Source organism: Notolabrus celidotus, chromosome 11 (genome assembly GCF_009762535.1).
Source record: "Notolabrus celidotus isolate fNotCel1 chromosome 11, fNotCel1.pri, whole genome shotgun sequence".
In the NCBI taxonomy this organism is placed as follows: Eukaryota; Metazoa; Chordata; class Actinopteri; order Labriformes; family Labridae; genus Notolabrus; species Notolabrus celidotus.
In genome coordinates this window covers 16,841,603-16,867,790 of record NC_048282.1, presented here as the reverse complement: position 1 = coordinate 16,867,790, position 26,188 = coordinate 16,841,603, and the positions used below count along the sequence as shown (strand labels likewise).

At 43.1% G+C, this 26,188-nt stretch overlaps 1 protein-coding gene across 5 annotated transcripts in view; it reads left to right on the top strand.

Annotated features, from left to right (window-relative positions):
• samd11 (sterile alpha motif domain containing 11) overlaps window positions 1-26,188 on the top strand; it is a 94,623-nt gene that overhangs the window by 44,946 nt on the left and 23,489 nt on the right. For all 5 annotated transcript variants that reach the window (XM_034695257.1, XM_034695261.1, XM_034695259.1 and 2 more), the window contains 2 exons: window positions 10,812-10,987; window positions 19,147-19,256. In XM_034695257.1, the coding sequence (XP_034551148.1) occupies window positions 10,812-10,987; window positions 19,147-19,256 (286 nt within the window). The remainder of the gene's footprint in view (window positions 1-10,811; window positions 10,988-19,146; window positions 19,257-26,188) is intronic.

Below are 26,188 nucleotides of genomic sequence, written 5' to 3'. Positions count from 1 at the left end.
GTGTTTCTGTCTGTGCAAGTGTTTGTTTGTAGCTGAGTCTTTATCCCGGCATTTCTGATTATTTGCACACCCGCTTTTGCTGGCTGACTCTCCTGCTTGCTGTGTGTGCATGCGCATGTTCGTGCATGTGTGTGTGTGTGTGTGTCTCCTCCTGGGAGAGCAGGGCTTCCTCTGCTCTGTTATTTCAGCGGAACTGGCGGAGGCCGGGAGGAAATTACACTCCCCTCCTCCGGCTCGTAAAGACCTCCTCCAATCAAGGGCTCCTCTAGCGAAGTTAAATTAAACATGCACTCATACTCACGCACAAACATGCATGTACGCACAAATGCAGACATACACATTTTTGCCTATAACTTAGAGTGTATTCTCATTACATTTTTATAATGCCATTTCCAATCAGGTTAATGGGGAAAAGATAATTAAAAATAAAGCGCACCATATTGAGAGAAATAATAGAAGTCGAGCTGTTATTTGATGTGAAGTCATATTCATAGATCGACCACCTACTTTACACGTCTTTTGTCGTGCGTGGTGTGTGTTTTGTGTTTTTCGAGCATGTTGTGCTTGCAAGTTGCATAGGCTATGTTGCTACGGTAACCAGAGAATCAGTCATTGGCCCAGAAGCGTGAGGAACTGTGGTCGTGTTCAATGTTTGGAGTACTTTTGTGTGCATCGTGCTCTGCACATCAGTTAACTTAGAGGTTAAGTAAGAATCTAACGATAACCACGTCAATGTAAATTGAAATGTGTCACACATTGAAATACAGCAACACATTTACACACACACACACACACTTAAAAATCAGCAAGATGCTTGAGATTACTAGAGAGCTGACTGTTCGTGTTTGTGTGTATGTCTTGTGTGAGGGTCTCTTCAAAGTGGTGGAAACATTAGCACACAGTATGACTGGATAGATGTGTGTTTGGGTGTGGACCCGTTTAACAGGCAGCTGAATTAAGTTGGAGCATCTGTCTATCAGCCAAATATGGTTTATTACGACAAGCCAATGGCGATATTTCTGAAAACCCTCCTCTTAACATCTGTTTGTGTGCAAGTAGAAAAGTGTGTTTGTGATTGTTGTTCGCCACATGATTTCCTCTTGTGGGCCCACGATCACATCAGGCTTTTGCAGGCAGTACTGCCCTTTCTTAGTTGAAAATCGTTCTTCCATCAAAACACTCAAAATGGCTCAGATATATACTCCATACATACACAGGACTACTAGAAAATACAATTTTACAATGTTGTTCAGTTACAGCTGTGCTCATAAGTATACATACCCTGGCAGAAGTTATTATTTATTGGGTAGTTTCTGTTGTCATTATGATATAAAAAGAGTAAACAGTTGTTTGATAATAATTTGGCTTCACCCAACCACTAACCAATGAGTGAAAAAAAAAATTCTCTTATCTTTCATAGTCTCTGAAAAATGGTCCAAAAAAACACAAATTCTGCCAGGGTATGTAAACTTATGAGCACAACTGTATATACAGCTAGTTTTTTTATTATAAAAGAACGTGTTTAACATTGTAACCCGTAAACAAGATTTTTTTAAACCAAGGAAAATCCAAAGTGTATTATTTATTTATTTTTAAATGATATTGATGTACTACTAAGCCCTTATGTGGGAATCTACAGGCATGTAAAATGTAGGGTAAGTTTTAAGTTGACAGCTTAAATTAGTTTGATGGAGTTTATCCTGGTTACACCTCTACATCAAGTGTGGCACTTGTTTTAACCTTCATCAGACTTTATTGGTTGTTCAGTGTCCCATTGCATTTAACAGTTGTTATTTAAGTGTGTTGAACTTTACATGAGATGTTCGTGAGTGGTATAATTACATCTACTCTTGTTGGCACAAATACATGAGAAACAGCGAATTTACCAACCATAGTTTCTCTTCTACTTCCCCTTTTTTTGAGTGAGGGAAAATGGCTTGTTACCTGTGCGTAAAGCTCCCCTGCAGCATCCTCGGTGGGCCTATCCAAACTGAGAGTCGGGTGGAGGGGGAGGAAGTAGAGAAAGAAACTAGAGGGAAAGGGGAGTGCAGGAGGCGCACTGGCACGCCTGACTGCACCGCCACTGACCTCCCAGCGCCGCCCCAGCAGCCCCCTCCTCCCACCACCACCACCTCGCCGCCTCTCGCCCTCTGCGCACCCCCCCTCCCTCCCCCAACTGCTTCCCCCCATCCCCCTCCCCCTGCCCTGTGCCGCTCCACTGGGCTGCAACTGCCCGCTCGACTCAGCGCGTGGGGGCCGAGGGTGCAGGAGAGCATAAGTGTGTGTGTGTGGAGGGTGGGGTGTGTGTGTGTCTGTGTGGGGGGGGGGGGGTACTTGGTCGCATGCCTGTCCGCCCTACAGTGCTTTCTCACTTTTTTTCTCTTTCTCTCACACGGCCTTGAACAACCAAGTGTTGCCTTGAGTCTGTGCATGAACCTAACACATACACACACACACACACACACACACACACACACACACACACACACACACACAGGCACACATCAGCACTAAGTTATCTAGAAGCTGATTTATTTTGCCAATTGTGATTACAAGAGCAGTTTTTTAATGAGGTTGGTGCCTGAGCTCACAAAAAAAATTCACAGATATATTCTGAGGTATTCTAAAATATAACTTTGATGTCAACCTTCAAAGAAACATCTAACATGATCTCAGTCTAAAAACTTCCCCCTGACAAGACTTACCTGAAACTTCAAATGAAAGTCCTGGAAATGTAAAGCTAGGCCAACAATACAGAATCTATCAGGCACATCACACCTGTTGAAAAGACTATACTCTGTAACCATGATGATTCTTGTTTTAGTACTTATTTTACTGCAAGGAGCAACATGACCGTCATCTTGACTGTTATCTTAGCATTAGTGTGAACTCTTAATGTCACACATTGCAGCTTTAACTGAACAAGGTGTCACAGGAAACATTTAATCATGTGCTTTCTGTAAATGCAAACAATGAAGACAATACTACTAGAAAATACTAAAAGTAGGGATGAGCAGTTGGATTTTTTTGAGCAGATACCTATAACCGATTATTATCTGCCGGTGAAAGCCGATACCAACAAGATTACTGATATCTTCTTAAAATGTATTCTGTAGTTAACAATACTAAGCTAACATCACTATTGTTAACACACAAAAAACAAAGAAAATTCTCTTTTTCACTGTGAACTGGAGCCCTCTTAAGCTCTTGTGTGTCTTTCTCATGATTAAACCTTCATACAGCCTCCGAATGTTCAAACTAAGCATACCCACTGGACTAATGTTAAAAGTCCATATGCCCATGATAAACTTTTGTCACTGACGTTGTTGTCAGTCAGACCGTGAATGTGTGAGATCGTACAGGGCAGGTGTGGATTTGTCTGCAAAATAGCAGCAACTCAGGATAATGTTCAAATTAAGCTATTAGCTGGTGAAATGCTTGGTCTGCTACCTCGGATAATGATGTGTCATCAAATGCTTTGAATTCAGTGATTTTATCATTAATTGCATTAGCTTTTGGGTTGTCTCTGTTAAATTTTTTACTGGTCTCAAATGCCTTTTGAATCGGCATTAGACAACTTGTGTTTTCTTTGGTGCTAATGCTAACACGGCTACTACTGCGTCATAGTTCTTCAATACATCTTTGCAGCGAGGGCCACTTTTCAGGTGACTGTAGAATTTGTTGTAAAAAATTTGAGGACTTTTTATCCTCACTCAGAACACTTAAAGCTGGGGTTTTTAGTCAGATTTAGATACACTTTTCGTTGTACTGGTTAAAATTATCTGTATGTCTCGATGGCAATCAATACATAATGTGTTCTTATAAAAGAGACAAAAAACCCCCGCTATCTACAGCTGGAGTAAACCTGGGAAAACACCAACCAATCCCTGCCTTTGGGAGCCAAATTATAAAACCAATCAAATCCTGTCATGCCGTTCTGCCTGCCTCCTGCACGTACATTTCATGTTTGTGTGTGTTTTTAACTTTCACTATGATAATATTTTGGTGTTTTCTTACCGCTGAGTGAGACATGAGTTGACGTAGAGCAAAACACAAATGATTTGCTGAGGACCGGTTTTGAGTCAGTCACCATCATATGGTTGCGAATCAGCGGCGCTCGTGCATGTGAGCGGGGCATCGTTTTGGAGGAGCTCAGAGGGGAGGGAGGGAGAGGTTAGACGGAGTCCAACTCATGCTAGTTTTCGTGACTACCAACCCTAGAGCTTTAAGGAACATGCAAGCTGTAATGTTGTGACCCTCCTCTGAAACAGAGAAAAACATCCACACTGATGATGTCAGTTAAACTCTCTTGTCAGCTTGTTGCGGCTCTGTGCTTTTCCTTCTTCTCTGCATGTAATGGCGGATTGCATACTACCACCTACTGTGTCAGAAAGTATAGGTTTTTAACTATGTAAATGAAGCAGCTTTTATTCTTGGAACATTGTATTATTGGAATGATAAATAATAATAGAATATTCCCTAAATCGGCTGATTATTCATCAGATAGATACATTTTGTGGATCCCCAACCGAAAGTGCAGCTTTGAGCAACAATGACAAAAACAGGATTAAAAACTTGTCTAAAACTTAAACTGACCCTGTAACTAAATATCTATTAATATCACTACTATTATGTGACTGTTGGTAATTTCACTATATAAATATTCTGAGTTTTTGTATGGCCTGCACAATGTAATGGGCTTTTGTCTGATTTCTTTCACTGGTTTGATGCAGAGCATGCACCAGAGAGGTCATCGAGTACAGTTGTTGCAAATGGGTGTTTCTATTAACAAACAGTGTCTTGGCTGGAAGTGATATAAAAAAATACCCAAACACAATTAGTTTTTCCATGTTCTTATTGTTTTCAGATATAAAGTTGTCTGTGTGTGATTACTAATCCTTGAGAACGTAATCCTGGTCATCAAACCCATCACGTAAACCTTCTTATTGGGTTATTGAAATCGTGTTACTGTGAACCTTGTAAACATTTGATCAAACTATTGCTTTAATCAGATTATTCACAGTAATTAGGTCATGTTTACATACTGACTTCACTCAATTTGATGAAAGCTGACAAGTGTGTAGCTCATCACCTGCCGTATAGGTGCACCTGTGTAAGTCAGGACAGTCTTCCATGCCACTGAGTCCGAGGCATGGAGGTGTATAAGAACAAAGTAAGATTTAGTGTTTTGTATTTTATGATGGACTGGATCTCGAGCTCACGCAAACACACCGCAGACAAGTTGTTTGTTATCGGCTTGTTTCAGAGCTCGGTAATGACCGCTTCAGCCCCCTCTCCCACTCCCCCTCACGCTCGTTTTTTCCCCCTCTCTCTCCTTCTCTGTCGTCCCCTCACTCCCCCTCCCCCTTTCCCCGAGTGCTCGCGCCAAGTCGGCCCGCCATCCCGCCTCCACACACATACACACACACATACACACACTCATACACACACGCTGCGAGGTAACGGCAGACAGGCGCGTGACTCATTAGGCATTCGTCCCCCAGGGAGATCGCTGGGGGGGCGCGTGCGAGGGAGAGAGAGCGCCGCAGCTGCAGGAATGTCACGGGCGGCTACCGCTGCGTGTGCTTGTGTGTGTGTGTGGGTGTGTGCTCACTAATGCTGGTTGGAGCCAGCGGCAGGGCACTGCACCTTTCAGGAAATAACGCAAGGAGAAAGAAAAAAACACTCTTATTAGTCCTCTTTTCCACCAAGAGCTCATTTAAAAGTCTGAATTAAATTTACCTTATAATTTCTGCTTTGATTTAAAAGCTTTTCTGACCAGTGAGTAGCTGTGATATAATAACCCTGTGTCGTTTTTCACTACACAAGATTTGTGTTGCTTTTAAACGAACCCTTGATGTGAAGTAAATGTATTAATTGAGGATGGCAGCCATATGAGTTTCAGGATTGATCAAGCGGCAACCTCCGGTCTCAAACTATGAAGCCTGTGCCAAAGTGTTATAAAAACTGTAAATAAAAATGGACAGCGTTGCTCCGCCTTTTCCCGTTGTACAGTTCTGAAGCCAAAAAATGCCTCTCCTGAGCGCAGCCATTGTGCAGCCAGAGCCTGTGAAGCCTTTGTAATAAGCTCCGCCCTACAGCGTAACGTCACAAGACGCTGTGTGCCCTTTGAAGTTTCGTTCTACGGCGGCTGTGAATCAAAGGAAACCCGGAAGTAAAACCCCGTTTTTTAAACTCTAATAACTAACGAAAAAGAAACTTTTCAGAAAAAAGAGGCCTTGGACACAAAACAGTCAAATACTAACTACATATAACCACAGCATACGGATGTGAGAAACATTCGTACGACGTGTATTTATTTTTTAAAGTTTGACTGCTCCCCCATTCAAATGAATGGGGGAGACGGATTTTTTTACCTATACTGCAGCCAGCCACCAGGGGGCAGTCACACTGCTGAAAGCCTCACCACCAAGGCCATATCCGGTTTTTGCCCAAATAAGGACATGACTGACGTGACTCCGGAACGGGAACACATAGCTGTTGGCTAGGCGGCTCAAACTCCGCCTCTTTACGTCACACTCTGCCTGGTTGAGTTCCGCATTTCCAATACGGCTGCCGCTGTCTATTGGCTTCAAAACAGCGCTCAGGAACAGATGGGTGATGTCACGGATACTACGTCCATTATTTATACAGTGTAAGGGATTGACGTGGCTTCTACTTTTTAGAAAATCTCAGCATTGAAAGTGTTCTGTTTAACGTTTGTAGTATGTTTATAGTCTGAGTTGTATCAACCAATCACAAATCAGCAGGCTTTGGCGTATGCAGGAAAAGCAGATGGCGTTGTGAGCAAAAGCAGGCAGTACATCTCATTGGCAGTATATAACGACAATTTATTTAGCTCTTTCAACAGATATTTGCGTACCAGAGTAGCTAACAATCTGTTTTAGATCAGACATTTCAATGCATGACGAAACTACTCAACACTGTGCCACAAAAGCCAATCAGTGTTCAGATTTCCCCCAAAAACGATTGGTTTGATCTCTATTCAAAAACAAGCATTTCAAGATGTTTTCTTGTTCTTCTTTCGTGGAAAAACCTGACAAAGCTAGCATTTTTAGTTCATACAAATATGAATGATGATGTTCTTATCTTGGCTAACCTGTTAATTGTAAGTGAGTCACAAGAAAATCTGTTTCTCGGTTGCGTACTACTGAAGTATGCAAGACTGAAACCTCTTTGTAACGTACTATCTGCTGTTGACCAAATTGAAACAAAAGAATAGACACTACTCCGATGGATGTAAAGAACCAACGAATGAAGCCATTTACATTGCAGACTTAAAAAAGGAAGTCTTGGTTGGAAGTCTGTAACACTAATAACCACAAGCTACACCCAAATTACAGAGAAGTTGGTATCCGTTACCAAAGACATGTTGTCTATAGTCGTGAGAGGGGGATTGCCAATGAATTCCAAGATTGGCCTAAAGGCAAAAATGTGCATCTGATCTATATTATGTGAATAGAATGAAAATCTGCACCACTTTGTGTTTTAATTCACAACAACAAACTTGCCGTAATATGTCTGAATAATTAACAGGTAGAAGTTCAAGTTAAGTTTCATTGAGACCCCCAGAGATTCATGTTTGGAATGATTGTGATGCACTTACATGACCATCTTAATTGTCTTCCTAGGTTGCATAATAAGTTGGTCAGTGTGTCCCCTGTGCATGCGCAGCTCTATGTATTTGTGTCTCTCTTCTCTGTCTAAATGTGAAGCCCAGATATATTTTTTTGGCTGCCTGACTGTCAGGCAGAAAGCGTGGGAGGCGATATTCATAGAGGTGCTTTTAGCGGGACTTTTATGAGAGACTTTTTTCCATGGCTGAAAGGAGGTTGACCACACACAGTAAGGTTACCACACAGACGTGTGTGTGTGTGTGTGTGTGTGTTTGTGCGTGCATGTACGAGCCCGAGCGCTCAGGCGCCCTTCCTTTGAGCGCTCCTACGTGGGCTGCCAGGGGTGTGTTTTGCTTCGTGTTTTGTTTCGGAGAGCCCTCCCCCGTGCTGCGGAAGTGTTGCCGGAAGCAGTGGGAGCTCACCCCCAGTTCTGCGTCAGTGCCACTAAAGAAAGGATCGGGGCTTTCCGGGAGGAGAGAGAGAGAGAGAGAGGAGGGGAGGAGGGGGGGGGGTGGGGGTTGACGGGGGCTGTCAGCCTGGGTATGTCACGGCCATGTGGGTGGTTGTCTACACGCTCATACACAGACACACACACACACACACACACACACAAAAACACATACACACAGTCACGACTGTTTCGACAAACTATTCCTGTATACACTATATATTTCTGGAGTGCTCCGAGTAAAATCCCCTGCTTTTGAGGGGAATTCTTAGGAACAGGAGCAGGTGGGTGCATGTGTGAGAGTGTGCGTGTGGAGGTGGTTAGTGGGGTACGCATGTGCAATAGTGTTTTTCCTTGACAATGTGAGGACAGCTTTGAAGAGACACTGGGTGGAGTATTTGTATTTAACAGATGTGTCTGTCTGACAGATGTGACTGCAGTGACATCCATAAAAACTGCAGTTCTATTGTTTGAAGAGATGTTTCACTCCTGTTTCCTTCTGTAATGAGCGGTTGGAGCTCCAGCACTAACTTCCTACAGTGAGGCCTTGCATGGAAGTAGCAAAAGTGTCAAAAAGCTATCCACTGTCCTGAAAAGCTGGAGCAGAACTTGGAGAAAGCTCCACCAGGAAGGAAGAAAGGAGGAAAAACCTCTTTTCTGGCATGGCATGATAAAAAGAGAAAAGAGAGAAATGTGCAGAACTCTGTGGCCTGCTCATCCTGGGGGATGTTTTCATCTTTCTCTGTCTTTCCCCCTCCCAAACTCTTTTTAATGTCTGCCATTTGAGAGACTCCAGAGGGGCTGCACCTGTTTGCCTCTTGGCTAGGAGCCCCCAAATCCCTCCTCCTGCCCCCGCCTGCCACTCACGTTGCCGCGCCTCCTGGGATGGAAGGAGGGAGTGGTGGGGAGAGGGGTTGCGTGTGGTGGAAGGGATAGCTGGAGGGCTCGAAGGCGTCCGGGAGTAACAGCGGGGATGTAGGCAGAGAGACAGGGAATATAGTTTCAAATCCAAGTCCACTCCACTCTGGACAGACCTCATTTCTGTGGAGCTTTCTCTCTCTCATGTTCTTACTCACCACATTCTCTTTCATTTCTGTTTTTTCTCTCACCTTTTCTCCTCCCTCCTGTACAAACCCACATCTGCTCTCCCTCTCTTCCCTCGCTGTAAACTTTTCTCCTCAGCCTACCCTTCCCATGCTCTTCTCAAGTTTCCTCCCCCAGCTCAATATCTCCTACTCTCTCCGTGTCTCTCCTCTCCTATCTCTACTTTTCTCTCAGTCTTTTTCTCCCCCTCCTCCTTTCTTTCTGTGATAGGACCATGTTAATCTGCACTGACCTCTTCAGGTCACATTAAAGGTCGCCCAGCTTCACTTCCTAACACCCCCAGGGCCACACTGTCTTCTTTATCCCTTCCTTTCTCTGCTTACTGCAGGCAGCTTTGAAGCAAAATAAACACACAAATCACCAAACAACCTTTCTCCACATCAGTTTGGTTTGAGATTAGATAGTTTGATGAAAAGTAACATAACCCATAACTACAGAGCCAATGTAGAGTATTGGAAGATTGTTTTCTGGTATTACCTCATAATTTATTGACAGAGTACACACAGCTTAAGGGTATCTGACTTGAGGCTGAATGTCAGTCTTAAAGGTGATGATGCTTTGGTTTCACTGTAGCTCACAGCTGCCAGCTCTGAAAAACTGACGTTTCTATCTTTACTGTTGAACCAGTTTTACTCAGAACATATGAAACCTTTCTTTATTTCCCACAACCCTGTCAGATGATGCCAAGCACATGTTATTAAGAAAGGACGGCCCTTCATATCAGAACAGAGTTTGTTTAAGCTGGGGCATCACGATTGCAAAATTTGGGACTTTTTACATTTAAATATGACTCATGATTTGTAGGTATGATCATCACTTTCACATTCTTTATTATCACTGAACAACCTTTTTAAACCATGCTGAAGCTACAGATATCTGTTCATTCATCCGTTACTGTAACTTCATTTTTTAAATTCTCTGTTCTCAACCTATGAAGTACTGTCAGGTGTAGTTGATGTAACGAGCATACTTAGATTTAAAGTTGTCTAGTGCTGACACCTTGTCATGGCCCTTAGTGTCTCCAGATGCCTGCTTCTATCCTTTAAACAGGTGTTTATATTTAAATGTTCCCTTCAGTTAGGTACAGTAAAAAGAAACGACATGACCAAGTAGAGGTAATATATCATAGTGTGGGTGATTTCAACAATAACTCAACATTAGATTTAGGTATCCCATGGTTTTGGTCTTTATAGATTTACTTGGAGTTAACTGGAAGCTTTGTGTGTGTCATGCATCCTTGTGTACCTGAATGAGATGTAGAATGAAAGTCAGGTGCGTAGAGGTACATCTGACCCATCTCAATATTTTTAATAATATGTGCTATGTCGCTATTTTTCAATGTGTCTGCTGGCAATTTCATGAGAACCCCCCTGGGTCACAAGTGTCTCTGGCTGGGAATATAGATAATGTTCGAATAGGCAAGATAACAGAGTGCAAAAATGCTGGTAAATACTAAAAAATATAAAATAAAAATTGTTCCACAATGGAGACTAGATTGATTGTATGTATAAAAAAAGATAAAATAGATTGAATCATAAGTTGAGATATACATAAAACTTTACAGTCCAAGTATGACTTGTGTTGCTAAAGTTCTTCCTTGTCCTTTGTGTCTTGTCGTGCAGAACCGCGGGCGCTTGGCTGAGAAACGCACCATCCCCCTGCCTCCCAACCGGGTTCCCAAGAAGGAGCTGGCCTCCATCTTCAGCAGTGACGACAGTGAAGGCAGCGAGCGGGCCAGTGGGGATCATGCCCACATCAAACAGGAGGACGAGTTACATTACAGTATTATGAGAAAGAGGTGAACACTTTTTTACTTCAGTGCTAGCAACTTCACTGTAGGTTCAAGGACAATGTACATCTTAGATTTCCTTCCTTTTTTGGTGTGTGTGTGTGTGTGTCTGTGTGTGTGTGTGTGTGTGTTGACAGTGACACACATTGTTGTGATTGTATAGGCTTTTATTGTTTCTGAAAACGTATACCTTGTGGTGAATCATGACAGGAGGAAAATGTCACCCTAGCCTCTGAGTCACTTTAGTTAAAATATTCAAAAATGAAAAAAAAAGATAATATGAATAGATAATAAAAGTTCTCTATTTTGTTTGCCTTCAAATCCCAGTGCGTCTCTCTTTTCAGTGTAACTTTTCTTTTTAATAGCACCTTAGTTGCATGTGTAGGATTCTCATCCAATGACTTCTGGATAATTTTGAGGTGTTAGAGACTTGATTTGAGATGAGCAGACAAAAAGCCCTGTTTCAGAATACACTCATAGCTGTTTCTTAGGGACGTCTCATGGAAGAGTGCGTACTGATCTTGGAGAGTGTTAATTGGTTTGTCGGTTTGTTTGTTGCTCCTGCCAAGTCTGAGTGTATCTGTCTTGACTTGATGTTGAAAGACTGAGTCACCTGAGTAACCACTGTCTGCTTCATCTCTGTGCTATGCTGTGTCTGGAAATGGTTGGGTCACAAAGCAGTTAATATAAAACATAATTCTTGATGTCTTTATTTCACAGACGGTATTGAATGACAGGGGCGTTGTTGTAAAGAGCGTTTTGAAACGGTTCCAAGGTATAAACTCTATCACATGAATCCTTAAACGTCACTCTACAGGAAAGAACAATATGATTGTTTTTGAGAACCAGTGTTAATTCAAAGTAGGAGGTACAACAAGTTGTATATATTAGAAATGTATCTTATATGTTATCAGAAATCACAGTGGTTTGGTTGTGGGGATAAACTCTCTGTATTCTGTATACATCAATCAAAGACCATTTAACTGACTGTTAGAGCTGATATTTTCCACAATGATGGATATAGAAGAGTGTTCAGGAGTTTTGTACACATAGGCTTGTGAATATTCATATCCACATCTTCATACATTCAGACACAAGGGGTGACAGTGAGGTCACCTCATTAAGAGGGACTAAGTGGTCTCTTAGACCAGAGATGCCTCGCTGATGCTGATTTTTTTATTTCCTCATGTACAATCAGCCCTTCAAAGAACCAATGAGGTAAACTGCAGAAAAAAAACAGCATGAGTTGGTATGAACAGATACAGATTTGTACGATTCAGATATCTGACGGGCTATGAAAGGTTATAATGCAGAAGCTGTTCATTGATTAACCTCAGAAAGTCCCTGGCTGCATTATAAGCAGCTTGTGCAACCTCATTACAGGAGGGGATGTTTTTCATGTCTTGAGACTTGCGTGTGACACGGCGGACAGCACAGCAACTGTGAAGCTTTAAATGGATCCACTAACCTTGTTTAAGAGGGCTTCCCCTCCCCCTGACACTTGTGCCGCTGGCGTGTTAAGATGATAATGAATTTAAAGAACACTTATGACTAATATGTCAGGCTTTTACCCTTTGAAAGGCGACGGACTCGCTGGAGCCGCAGCTCCGGTCTGTCCCGGGCATCCGTCTCAGGCCTGCTTTATCCCCCAGTGCAGGTCTGGATGAACGGGATAATGGGATGTCCAATCACGGAAATGTGATTTCCATTGACCGCAGCTTCGTAAGTGAGTCGTAGAAGGGTCTTAACAAATTGGATTTGGCCAATGGATGTGAAAAATACGGGGCCTCTGTACACATGTGTGAGTGTATCTGTGCTGTCTCATACACACATCATCAGGCTGGCGGCAGCACCGTGTCACACCCACTTGGTTGCCACAACATGCCTACTGCAAATATAATTTAGTCTACCTGGACACTTTATAGCAGCTTGTGTCAGTAATTTCATCCAAAAACGTTTTCCCCTCATGCAGCAAACAAACTGCAGGTGATATTTCATTTATAGATACTTGAGTATCTATCAGTTTCGACAGCTGATGCTTTGTTATCTTATCATGACGTCTCTTCAAGTTTATCATAAACCTGCCACATTCTTTGAACCAAATTAATGTCTTAGCTTGACAATCGGTTCACTTAGTGCTGCACGGATCTGCACCCGTCCTGCTGAATAAGCACTAAGCATCTAGAGACTGAAAGCAGCTAAGCTACGGAGCCGACCAAATAACGATAATCACAAAAGAGTGTATAGGGAAGATATTTGAGGTATTAGAAACTAAGTCTTGTGTGGCTCCCAAAAAACACACACACACAAACACTGTCTCCACTGTGGGACAGTATTTCATTGGTATCAGTGCTGCAGATTGTTTTTATCTGACTTGGATTCGTTAACACTGATTTATGGATTTCATCTAAGGGTCTAAATATTTGATGGCGGTAACTGAAGATTTCAGTGTCTTACTCAAGGGCAAAACAAGCTCTACCTTCGTGCTTGTTTCAGTTGGCTGTAGATAACAAAGCTTTGATTGAAAAGTGCTGACTGAGAGTCTGGGTAATTACCGGGCAACCACCATGGATTTTATAAGTTACACCCGCTGACGTCTGCCTTTCAGCTTGTGAAAAAAACCCACCATAGCCATTATTTACATTAACCAAAAAGGCAGTTTCTCTGTCAATTTGGCATCAGGCCATTTGGTGCTTTATCACAAACATATGAAAACAATTCCATCGACAATAGGCGAAAAATTCTGTGCTGTATGCATTATTGAAGACTCAGTGGATTAACTATGAAGAGAGGAGCTGTCCCACAGATGGACAGAAAGATAAAGCATACACAGCTGTGTGGCTTTTACACACAATACGGTAACATATTAGGGTTATCCTTTTCTGCGCTCATTCAGTCTGCAAAGACCATAGACTGTATAAATAAAGGACGTAGTATCCGTGACGTCACCCATCTGTTCCTGAACGCTATTTTGAAGCCAATCACCGCGGCAGCCATATTGGAAATGCGGAACTCAACCAGGCAGAGTGTGACGTAAAGAGGTGGAGTTTGAGCCTCCTAGCCAACAGCTATGTGTTCCCGTCCGGGAGTCAAGTCAGTCATGTCCTTATTTGGGCAAAAACTCGTAATCTTAATAACTTCTGAACTGTCACGTTAGAAAAAAAATCACCCCCCTACAGTGTGTGCCGATAGAGAAATTAGCTACATAGAGTCAAGCCGTTTTTTGAACCAGGCTGTAAACATGTTTATTAATGCTGCAAAGATCGTCTTTTTCGAATTGGTGTGTATGTGGTTTCCGGTGTTTTTGCAGCCAGCCTCAAGCAGATTCTCGATGAACTGCAGTTTCTAACACTTCCGCATGGGCTTCATACTTTGAGACCGGAGGTTGCCGCTTGGTAAAGACGAAAGCTGATAGAAACAAGCAACCTACCAAATTTAATTTAGGTGGTTTTGAGTCTGCATTTGTGTCTTTGATCGCAAGGTTTTACTGCAGCATGAATTACTGTGGGTAATTTTGATGGAGCTTGTCATTGTATTGGACAGCTGTCAGCTTGATTGTGTTTCGTACCCAGGTGAAAGGTTGACTCAGTGTGAGCTTCGGTGCTCAAAGAAAACTTCACTGCAGGTGTACTTTGACAGAAGGCTTATTGGGAGCAAATTAGATGCTAACAGAGGATCCTCATGCTTATCAATGTTCAGACAGGTCTCATTTAATTAATTACTTTTACATTATTTTTTCAGCTTCCCCTTGTAGCCCAGCTTTCTGTATGAAAACAGGAGCAGCATTGACTCATATTTGTTGATAAGTCTGTGTCATAACCACAAACAAAGGAAGACATTGATGCTGGACTCTGCTTTTGACATTTTGTCCTCTGTCTTTATTGAACAACTGTGTCATTGCCTTATGCCAGTAAGAGGTCACGGACAGTGTGAGAATTACTGGAAACGGCTCTCCCCTAAAGCACTAATTAGTGAGCTTGGAGGTTTTATAGCTTTCTAGAGAAGCTTTCCGCTTCAAACATTTTTGGCATTGTTTACATGTGTTTGCCATAGCAACAGAGTCACAGCAACTTAGTAGCTGAGTGGGCGATGGCTGTCAGCAAGACATTTGTTGTTTTCAAATGGAGAAGTGTTTTGTCTATCAACTCCCAGTCACAACACAGGATCAACAAGAAGATGGTCAGCAGACTTTCTACAGCTTACTCTCAGGTGTGGAGTTTGCTTGGAACAAGAGATGTATTGCTGGACATGAGCTGAAAATGAAAACAGTACTTAAAACATATGTCGACTGTTGGACTGAAGGATCATTTTCTCTTTGAATTGACTCCAAAAACTGTTGGAAATATATTTCTGAATTTTAGGGGCAAGAAGTAATACAGCACTCAAATCAATACAATCAGAAAAAGTTTGTGAGACAGAGTTAATGCTAGCAGTAAAACCAGCAGAATGTGCATGGCTCAGTTCATGTGAGCCTTTATCCAACATGGCAGGCATACTGTATATTCTATTTCCTTTGTATTTTTCTTACCTCCCTTGGCTGACTTATCGACCTCATGTCAGACTGGACAGCAGAAGAACAACAGGGAGAAGTGAAGCCAGGCTACTTTTACTTATTTATGTGTCTATTTCTGTATTTATTCATTAGCCCCTCTGCTTGCAGGGTTCCCAGTTGCGGCTTGCCTTTCGATCTGACTGTGAGCAGCATGACAATTGTGTATCGCCGCTGAAAGGAATCAGACAAAGCACAAGAAATACTAGAAATAAATTCATACTTCTGCTTTGAGCTTTCTGTGTTCCAGATTATGGATATTTTCTAAGTAAAAGAGTATATTTATTTTATCAGATAAGCATTACTCATTCTTTACTCACTCTATACCTTGCTTTGCAGTGGTTGTTAAATGATTCATAATGCCGGGTGGTTTTTGGATGTCGCTGTGGGCCACCTGTGCAGGTTGGAGTGGACTGTTTCTTGCCTTGAGAGCAGAGGAAGGGTGCACAGTAAACCTGCAAGCGCCAGATGTTACACAGCTCCCGCGACCTGTGTCGGTCGCTCTCTCCTCCCTCTGTCTCCCTCTGTCTCCCTCTCCTCCTCCACCTCCACATCCCTGCTGTCTGTCTGTCAGCACTTTCCCAGTGGTGGTGTGAGACATGGCGTCAGGGTGCCTGGGTTGCCAGCTTCTGCCAGCTCACACTGTGACCTCCAGCCCCGCAACCTCAGCTCCGTGTGCCAATGCCACAGCAGGCCACTACTGGGCATTTGTACTGAGTCGCCTCCCTATGCCAGGAGAGGCTTTTCATGTGGTGTGGACCATTTTGAATAGTAAAGCTTATTGTAATGGTAGATGGAAGCATCTTCTTAAGAAAAGAAAAAGCCCTAACAACTTATCAATTTTTACTCAAAATCTTGCCTTTTTTCTGCATAAAGGCGTGCGATACAGGAGAACATCAAAACTTCACTTGCTGTGAAAATGTAGAGAAATATTCACCACATATAACTCTTAGTGGTGGGTACAACAGCAAATGACAAGAAGCAATGAAAGAAAACTGGAGAATTTATGATTTGATTTGATCCCAAATGTGTCTGTAGCAACGAGAATCCAAAGTTCCTCGCAATGAACTCAAGCATTGACGGCTTGACAGGATTCTTTTACTCTTATCCGTCAGATATTTCCTGACTTTAATCAAGAAACTTTCTGTCTCCAGACTTGATATCCACATACTTGGTGGTGTCACTTGAGTAATATTAGATAACAGTAGTGTCCACAACAGACTTTGAGTATTAACTCATATTAGTTATCCTGGTGTCTGGGTCAGTGTGTCTGACCTGTGGATGGGGATGAAGGGGCAGTATTGACAAGTTTGGGGATGAGCTGAGGATGAGATGATTGTCTCCGGCGTGCACCTGTGTGATAAGAAGGCAGCTCATGCCCTTCTTATCTATTGGGTGCAACAGCCACAATGTAACCCCCCTCCATCCTTTCCGAGGCCTCCGTCCTTCCCAGCTAACCCGGGCCTTAAGAGCTCCTTAGGGAGCGCTGACTCAGGTGACTGGGTTTTAAACACCATCCCCACCCACCTCTTCATCTTCCAGGGCTTGAGTATGACCTTGCCTCCACCCAGAGAGGGGGAGAGAGTTGAGGGAGGGTAGAGGTGGGTGGAGATAGGGCTAGGCCCTCATTAGCCCAAGCCAAGGCGGGACAGCTCAGGAAAAGTGCGCTAATTACCCCACTAACAATGTCCTTGCTGTTCATGGCTTAGAGCGGCCACTTCGCCTCGGGATAATAACCGGATCACCTCTCTGAGAAGTTCAAGATGGCATTATCATGATCATTTTAAATAATGGACAGAGGGTGGTGTTATAACTCAGCTTGCAGGTGGATTGGATTAGACAGATTCTGCTGCAGTTTGTCACTGTAGAGAAACTGATGTTTCTGTGCTGCATGTTTTGTTGGAGTCACTGTATGATGCAGATACATTATTATATGACTTGAAGCACAATTTAGAAACCTCCCCTGCATCTCATTTCCTTTTTGGAGAAAACTACTGAGCTCTCTGACACAGATGGGTACTAATTTTAGCAAGTAACTCCCAAAAAAGAAGACTATCATTAGTCCAAAAGTTTGCAGTCAGAGTCCAATCAAGCGTCTCCTCGCTCAGCAACAGGTCGTGACTGTTTTGTCTGAGATCGTTTTCTGAGTCACTACTTCTCTGCGACTGAAAGGTTACTGGAGAAGCCAGCATGGCCAGCATTAGGGCCCTCCACGCTCTCCTCCATCTTTTCTGTTAGCGTGTGGAAAACAGCTTGGCGACCGACAGCCTGACATTACAGCAGCAGCCTGTAATCATGGGACTGTAAAAACCCAAATCCAGCAGCCGCAAACAGTGTGGCCTCGTCATAGTGGTGGCTGCTAAGAACCATTCACCGCCTCTGTCCCATAAACTGTGCTTGCTGTGTCATACCAGACCCCCTTCATAGATGATTCTGCTTTCAATAAAGTTGCCAGTTAAGCCTATAAACAAGATTCCTGCTGACACGAGAGGCTGCCGATACCATCAAACTGACATGTCTAAATAAAATATGTTTTCAAGCTGATGCTGTAAATAGAAGAGTTAACAGATTGAGCTTTATTTGTTCTTTATGCATTTAAACGCTCTCCCATGCAGCATTCAGTATTCAAGTAATTTACCAAAATATGATATTTAGACTTTAGGTCAAAAATATTCAACCAGCAACTCTCCCACTGCACAGGCCGCTTGCCTTTACATCCACTACACTCATACTGCTCAGCTGCTTTACTGCTCCCAAACTCTTAAGCACTGATTTCTCATCATGATGCCGTTTAATGTGATCAGGATGGTAATCAGTTTGCAAATGAAATACCTCAATGACACAGTTGTTTGTGTCCAATGGTGTGGGGCGGTCAGACAGGCGACTGGTGGAGCATTTAGAAGGGCAGAGTGGCTCCAACAAGATCTTGGCGTAATCTCTAAAACCCTCCCACTGCACCTCCTTTGGGTGCTGAAGGACAGAGAGAGACTGGTGGACAGTTTTATTGAACAGGACCTGCTGTTTAAGTAAAGGCCTAATAATGAAGAGGTTATAAGCACATTCATTGTCTTTAAGTATGACATCACTAATTAAAAAAATAGCTCAAGCCTTTTTAATTTCACCTTGTATATGTGTCAACTATCTTTTCATGTTTATCCATTGCTACATTTCTTTAAAACAGCTGCTGGCAGCCTGATTTTAAATGAGCCATAATCAGGTTTTAAACAGCTAAACTACTTATGAGTTGTGAAAATGTTCGTTAATACATCTTACCCTGAAAGATGAGCAGGGATGAGACCCAAAAGTGCTGGATGCGGTAGTCTGTCAGAATGTATTACACACCTCAGAGTGAAGTGCCAGCTGACAGGACAGCCACTTGTAGCTGCTGAGTCTGCGTGGAGGTATGCAATTTAGAGGGGACAGCGCTTTGTGGATAGAGGATTTGTGTGGTAAGTAGAGTGTGAAATAGTATGAATTTATGCTCTGCTGCTTTATCACACACTCGTTTAGATTGCATTGTGGAAGTAAGTTTTTTTGGGGCTGCTTTAAAATGTGTTTATCCTCTTTTCCCTCTGTGTGTGTGTGTGTGTATGTTTGTATGTGTGTGTGCATGCTACAGTCGTGACAGTGACCTCTCTACAATCATCTCGAACCTGCACCACACCAGACAGCACGGCATGCCCGAGGGCCAGTCAGCTACTGACCACAACACCAGTACTGGACACACAGGTAGGACCCCTTGTGAAGGTGTGCACACATATGTGCGTGTATGTTTGTTTGTTTGCGTGTGTGAGGTTGGACAGATTGCTAAATTTCTTATTCTTTTCTTTTTTTCATCCCTTATTTTTTCCCCTTGCATCCATGCTGATGATATATCCCCCTGAACATCTCCTCCAACATATGTAAACGTTCCATTACCCATTTAATTTGCTTTAATTTGTGTGATTGGGGGAATTTAACATAAGCTTATTACTCATTCCTGGAGGTCGCTCTCAAGTTGATTACTTAACGTTCTTCCCACATTCTCTTCCGCACTCCAGGATTTTTGTTAAACCCCCTGTTTTAAATTACCTCTGAATAAATAGCTTTGTTTGCCATTAATCCAGTTTTATTTAAGCTGAAGAACTGTGTGTGTGTGTGTGTGTGTGTGTGTGTGTGTGTGTGTGTGTGTGTGTGTGTGTGTGTGTGTGTGTGTTAAGAGGTTTTCTTACAGCTTACAGACAGAACACAGACAGCATTAAATCGCAGCTATTTGTCAAGAAGCTTGTATGAGGATAGTGTGCAGCCATCAAAGACATATGGTTGTTAAACAGCCTCTATGGATATCACTATTTAGTGATCAGCCTACTAAACTGGATGAACCTGACCTCTGAAATTGCTTTACTCTACATGCCACATTCAGCCATTCACAAACACATTCACACACTTATGGCACAGGCTTCTTGCCTGCTCATTGGGATCTATTCTATCAATTCTCCGAGCAAAAGCTGTCTTTATTGTTGAGAGCAACAACGCATCTCTGACAACCTGATTAAAGATTACACACCAACATTTAACATCTTATCTATTTTTAATGCTCATTGAAACTGTTTTAAAATGGTCCATTATCTTGACAACAACATGTGTTAAATTAAATACTCTCCATTAGCAAATACAAACACAAACTCATGAAAGCATACATGCCTCAATATGAGAGAACAACCAGGGTTTGACCCCATCCCTTCTTATACCATAAGATGGGGGCACAGCAAGTGCTATAATCAGCCCAGACCTAACACCTCCATACCTTCTCTCTCTTATGTGCTCATCTCTCTGTCTGCCAGATTAATTGTCCATACGGTGCCTCTGATATCAGCCAGGGTGGGTGGAAGGTGGGGGGTATTAGACTGCTCAGCAGCCAGCCCAGCCAGTGTCTTAAACCCCAGTTTGCGACGGATTTCCACCCAAATACCAGCCTAATCAGCTGCTAAACTTATGGAGAAATCAGAGCCCTGAGTAGTTATCTTAATGGAGAAAGACACAAGGGGATAGAGGTGGGTGGGTGGTGGATGATGAAGGGGGTGCACACTGTGTGGCCTGAACCAGAGGGGGTCCCAAAACCCTAAAAATATGTCCTTTTGACCATTAAAGGGAGATTTAACAGGCGCTGCCTAAGCGGCTCGCTCCGTGTCTGTAAACAAGTCCAATCCGATCAGCCACTGGCTCTAATTCTGTCTGCCAGTGAAATTAGACACACACACATTCACAAACACACAATTACACACAAATGACACATAGTTATACAAATGCCTGCCCACGCAAAATCAACACAGGTTCAAATTCGAGTCCAAATACATAGGTGGGTGTATGAAGTTTTAGAGCAGTGGACTATTTGACTTTGAGATGGATGAGACAGTAAACACAGCTCACTGTCTATGATATTGTGTTTGCTCTGTTCTGTCTGTTAGCTCTCCCATTTGACTTATCCTCTAAGAGTGTTTAAAGTCTATCAGCGAGCTTTGGAAGGAGAGAATCTGAAAGTTTGAGGGTAAGGCAGGAGACGAATTAAGAAAAGAGGAAGGCAAAATAGGAGACAGAGATGCACTGATGGGAGAAACATTTGGACATTCAGAGACAGAGGGAAGAGAGATGAATGAGTGCGGTGGTGGTATCAGGGGAGGGCAGGCGGCAGCTATGGCGGCGGACGGCTCTGTGTGTGTGTGTGTGTCTGTCTGTGTGTGTGTGTGTATTTGTATGTGTGTGTGGGTCAGGAGGAAAGAGAAGCAGGCTTGCTGGGTCGTCTCTGCGCCGGAGTGGGCCGTTAATTAAATCTGAGGGACAGACAGGAGGGCTACCTCCCTCCTCTTCTCCTCTTCATCCCTCCCTCCCTCATTCGCTCTCTCACTCCCCAGCCGCTGGCTATTCAGAGGCTCTGTGAGAGGAGGGAGGAGGAGGGAGGGAGGGAGGGGGGAGCAGGGGCGCCGACGCTGAGAGTCTGGCTGCCTGTGGAGACTGTAAACCGTGGCTCTGCGGTCAGACCGGAGACTCAAACAGGCAGATAAGGTGTTTTTGGACCGCCACACTCTCTCTCTTCTGCTCCCTGCTCTCAGACTCCCAGAGGCGGTTAAAGCCTGTCGGTGTGTGTGTGGTTGGGGGTTGTTGCAGTGGTTTGGGAATGGAGCACATTTGTGTGTGTGTTTCAGCATGTGCACCTTTCCGTGTGTGGTTTTAAATGCCTGGTTTTAGATGTTTGCTTGCGTGTGAATCTGCAGCCTAGCGTGTTTGAGCAAGAATGTTTTTTTCCCCTAAACTGATTGTGAGTGAGGATTGCTCTTAAAGTATTACTAGCTTGTTATTACATTATTAGCATAGAAAAGTAATCCCAACAAAGTAAACACTTAAGGATTTCTGATGATATCAGCTTGGTTATACAGAGGTAAAAAGGCAGTGTTGGTTGTAAATATTTTAGAACATCCCACTGCTTAATAGGAATGTAATTTTGCTACCATAAGAAAAAGGCTTCTCAGGGTTACTCATAAAACACACTAATGCTCCTGTCAAGAGCATTAACTCTGCTAGAACTCTTAATGACAACAAGTGTTACATAAGAAAGTTCTTTGTTTTTGCATTTGATTTCACAGTCCCCCCCCAAGAGTGAGAAGCACAATTGAACTCACTGAACAATTGTCATATCTTCCTCTCTGTCTAATTAACTCAGTGCAATTCTTGCAGTAGAATTTGTTGATGCTGTGAAAACTTTATAACCCCTTACCAACCTTGATTTGATACAAATATTGGTAAGCATATTTTTGCAAAAGCTGCTGTAAAAGAAAGATGTCAGAAATATTAGACAATGAAATTAATATATTGAAATGACAAGATGAGGTAGATTTTAATAGACATTGTATTGCCTCTACAATATGATGGTCAGCATGCCCCCTTTGAAGAAGCTGACTTTAGTTCCTAACTTGAGCGAAGCAGCTGTGGATGGGGTCTGTAGCAACATATATTTAATCCCTTTTTAAAGTCCTACCTGGGGCGTAGACTTGGCCTACTGGTTGGGTTGCGCGCCCATGTAGTGGGCAGCCTGGGTTTGAATCCAGCCTGTGACTTCTTACCCACATGTCATTCCCCCACTCTCTCCCAGTTTCCTACACTACCCACTGTCCTCTCCCTCTATCATTAAAGGTGTAAAAGCCCCAAAAAGTATAAATAAAAAAAAAAAAAAAGTCCTACCTGAAGAGCCAATATCATTTTCAGGTGTGCTGTATTCAAATAGTCTTACCCTTTCCTTCGGCACAGTATTTCATTGTCTGACTTTTTTTAACTTCTGCATGCCTTTTTCATGACAAAGATCAAGTGGGTGGGTCAGAAAGCGCTCTTGTAAGAAATCTTAAAACAAACCTTACTTGAAAAATATTTTTTAGGCTGTTCAAACAGAAAGATAATGTTTAGCATGTAGACTTCATGATGGTCTATTGAGTGATATTGGCCTCAAACAGTTGCGACTTGTTGCCCTGAATATAAATGTCAACACAAAGACAGGTCGCATGTGCATGTTGTCATTTCACTGAAGGACAAACTGTAAAACCACCGATAGTCTCATTCATTGTTGTCTTTCTGTAACTCGCTGATATCAACCTGGAGCTGTACTCATTAGAAAATGTGTTGCCAAAGGAATGGGCTGTCTATACTGCATCCACAGGTCTATGTTGGCACTCTGGCCAGCTTCTCCAGAATGGGTCTATACCGACCACCACATCTACTTTGGTGAACACTGATGTCTTGAGCCTACCTAATTCAGCCCCCCTTCAAAACATCAAACTAGCTTTTGAAGTTATGCAGAGAACACAAGATACACGTTTAGTTTCAATCATTTCATCAATTGTATGTACAAAGCAACATATCACAACAACTGTTATCACACTTGACATATGAAGATGCAAAGGACAGATTGCTGTTCACCATGAGTCTAGTTCTGCCCAAGGCCTCTGCCTTGTAACTGTAATGTAAATGTTGGTTCTCTGGATATATTATAAAAGAGAGTACAGTGCTCTTTTGGTGAAGCATCCTGAGATAATTTTTATGATTTGGAGCTATTAAACCAGAGAATGGCTGGTCAGTCGGCCAGTTGGTTGGTATAGTAGGTAGACGTACTGTTTGTAATACAAATCGTACATTTTGGGCCTCCTCAAATGAAATACTTTATTCTAAGGCATCAGACAAGGACAGAAACACACACCTTGTAATGCTGAGAGTTTTAATTTTGTCCATCTCAGTTGACCAATTCAAAAGTACATTTCAATGTATGGTTCAATCTTTTATCAGAATAGTTGAATCCCATTGAAATCAAGATAAGTATTTAGTAATTGAACAGGTTTTCTAAGAAGCTGAGGTTACAATGACTTTCACAGTCCCTACATTTCTTTTAATACTGGAATCATCTTTTTGTGTACTGCCACCTGTGCACCAGATGGATTCAACAGGACAGACTTACTGAACCTCACTGAGGGCCTTCAGAATAATTGTATACAACAAATATTCAACAGCCTGTGGGTTTTTGATGTCTTGCATAACTATACTGAGTTTTTAAAGGAACTTTTACGGAATACAATCTCGCTATTTTCTCATAAAGGTCATTTTTGGTTCATCGCCTTAGCTTAGTAGTTAAGCCTTGCACCCCACAGTAGCTGCAGTCTGGGGGGCAGGGGTTGAATCTGGCCTGTGGTCCTTTGGCTCATGTCACCCCTCACCCCTCTCTTCTCAGTTTTCTACCCTATCCAATCCCCTATCCTCTGGGTAAAGACATTAAGAGTCCAAAAATAATCTTTAGAAAATAAAAGATTGTCAGCCATTTTTCAGTCAGTTTACTACACATTTACATGCTATTCTTTGTTTGTTTCTTTAGTCCTTATTTCATTCCTCTTATTTTCTCTCCTTCCACCAAAAAGTCATAGTACATGACAATCAGAGCAGCAGGGCTGCTGTTTGTGTACATGTGCACGTGTTGGCAGTGGTGCATCCTCCCTTTAGCGTGAGCAGAAGCGCCTCCATCAGTCGCCATCAGCCCTCCCCCCTTCCTTTCCTAGCTGCATCGGCCTGTAAGCCAATCAATGGCAGGGCTTTCAGGGCCGGCGGAGGCCCCGGCGCACGGAGGGGGGATCAATAAGTTATTAGCACCATTCTGTCAGCTGTAATGTGGAGATTGATCGGGGGGCTGCGGCTGGCGGCCCACCCCACGTCCCCGCCTGTCACTCCCCCCCTTCTCCTCTCACAGCTTCCCCCTCCCCGGCCTGATAAAGATGACAGATTAACGGAGTAAGAGAGGAATTAAGGAGTCTGGCTGTCTGAGCTGTCACCACGCTCCATGGGATGGAGAGAGGAGAGGAAGAGGACTAAAGTTTGAGGGAGGAGAGGAAATCAGTGAGTAGGGAGAAAAGAGGAATGCTCCCCTGCCTGATGATTCGCCCTGGTGGTGTCACATGAAAGAGAAGTGGTTTAGGTCCTGCTGTTTCCTCTTTCTCTATCTGTCTTTCTGTTTTCATCCCTCTTTTCTCTCAGTGGGAGGAACACCAGATAAGGAGGAGGTTAACTAGCAAGGGGGAACTGAGGCAGAGGCTAGAAAACTCAGTGTTAGGTTGACAAAGCCAAGTTAGCCGGAGACTGTTAGCTGACCAGACGTGCCAAAAAGAAAGGGCTGTATGGTTGCAGCAAAAGCTGTCACTGCATCATTCCACTGTTTGGACTGGTAACATCACAGCTTCTAAATAAAACTATTGACTCCATGAGCGTTAGTTCTTCAGCAATGTTAAAAAATAGGTGATAGGGAATCTCCCAGGGTAGCAAACTTGACTCTAAGCGGTGTTAGTGGGAGTAAAAGGGTTAGCATAGGCGCTAGCAGAGCTCAGGGCTGGGCATTAAAAGGGAGCGCCGGTGCTCTAAGAAGCCCCATTTAATTGGCTTTAAAAGCTTTCCGCCCTCAAATCTCTGGCCCTCGGGCACTGGCTCAGGAGACGCGGCGTCTTGAGTGAGGTCGGCTCAAGAGACGACTCAAGTGTGTGTGTTTGATCATGAGAGGCTCTGGGTGTGGGTGTAAGCATGTGCATGTGTGTTTGGCAAGAGAGGGGCTTTAACCAATGGGGTTCTCTGTCTTTGTTAATGTTTCACTAATAGGATAGAATGAGAGCTTCTTTTAAAGGACCAATGAAAGAAGTGTACTGAACAGGATTTAAATATGAGAAGAAAAACAGAACAAGGGAGAATAATGGGGATGACAAGAAAAAGTAGAAATAGTAAAAAGACATTCAGTACACTGCATGTGTGTATTTGTGCACATGCACTTGTCCATTAGGGCCCCTCTTCCTACCCTCCCTGTCTCTTTTGGATGGTATTGGGAGTGGATCTCCTCAGGACCAGAGAGACAACATCAAACACTGGATCATTAGTGAGCATCCCCTCTATCCCTCTCTCTCTCCCTTCATCGTTTGCTTGCTCGACCTCTCATCAACACCAGGTCTCCACCAACAAAATCCTCTGAGTCCTGTCTAAATCTCTATCTGTCTCTTTCCCCTCGCTGTCTATCTGTGTCTTGTTATGAAGAAGAAAGAACATAAGTTTGGGTGATAGGTTAAAGGTTAAAGGTCAGACTCCACTCCAGCTGTACTCCTCTGTTGATGGCTGTC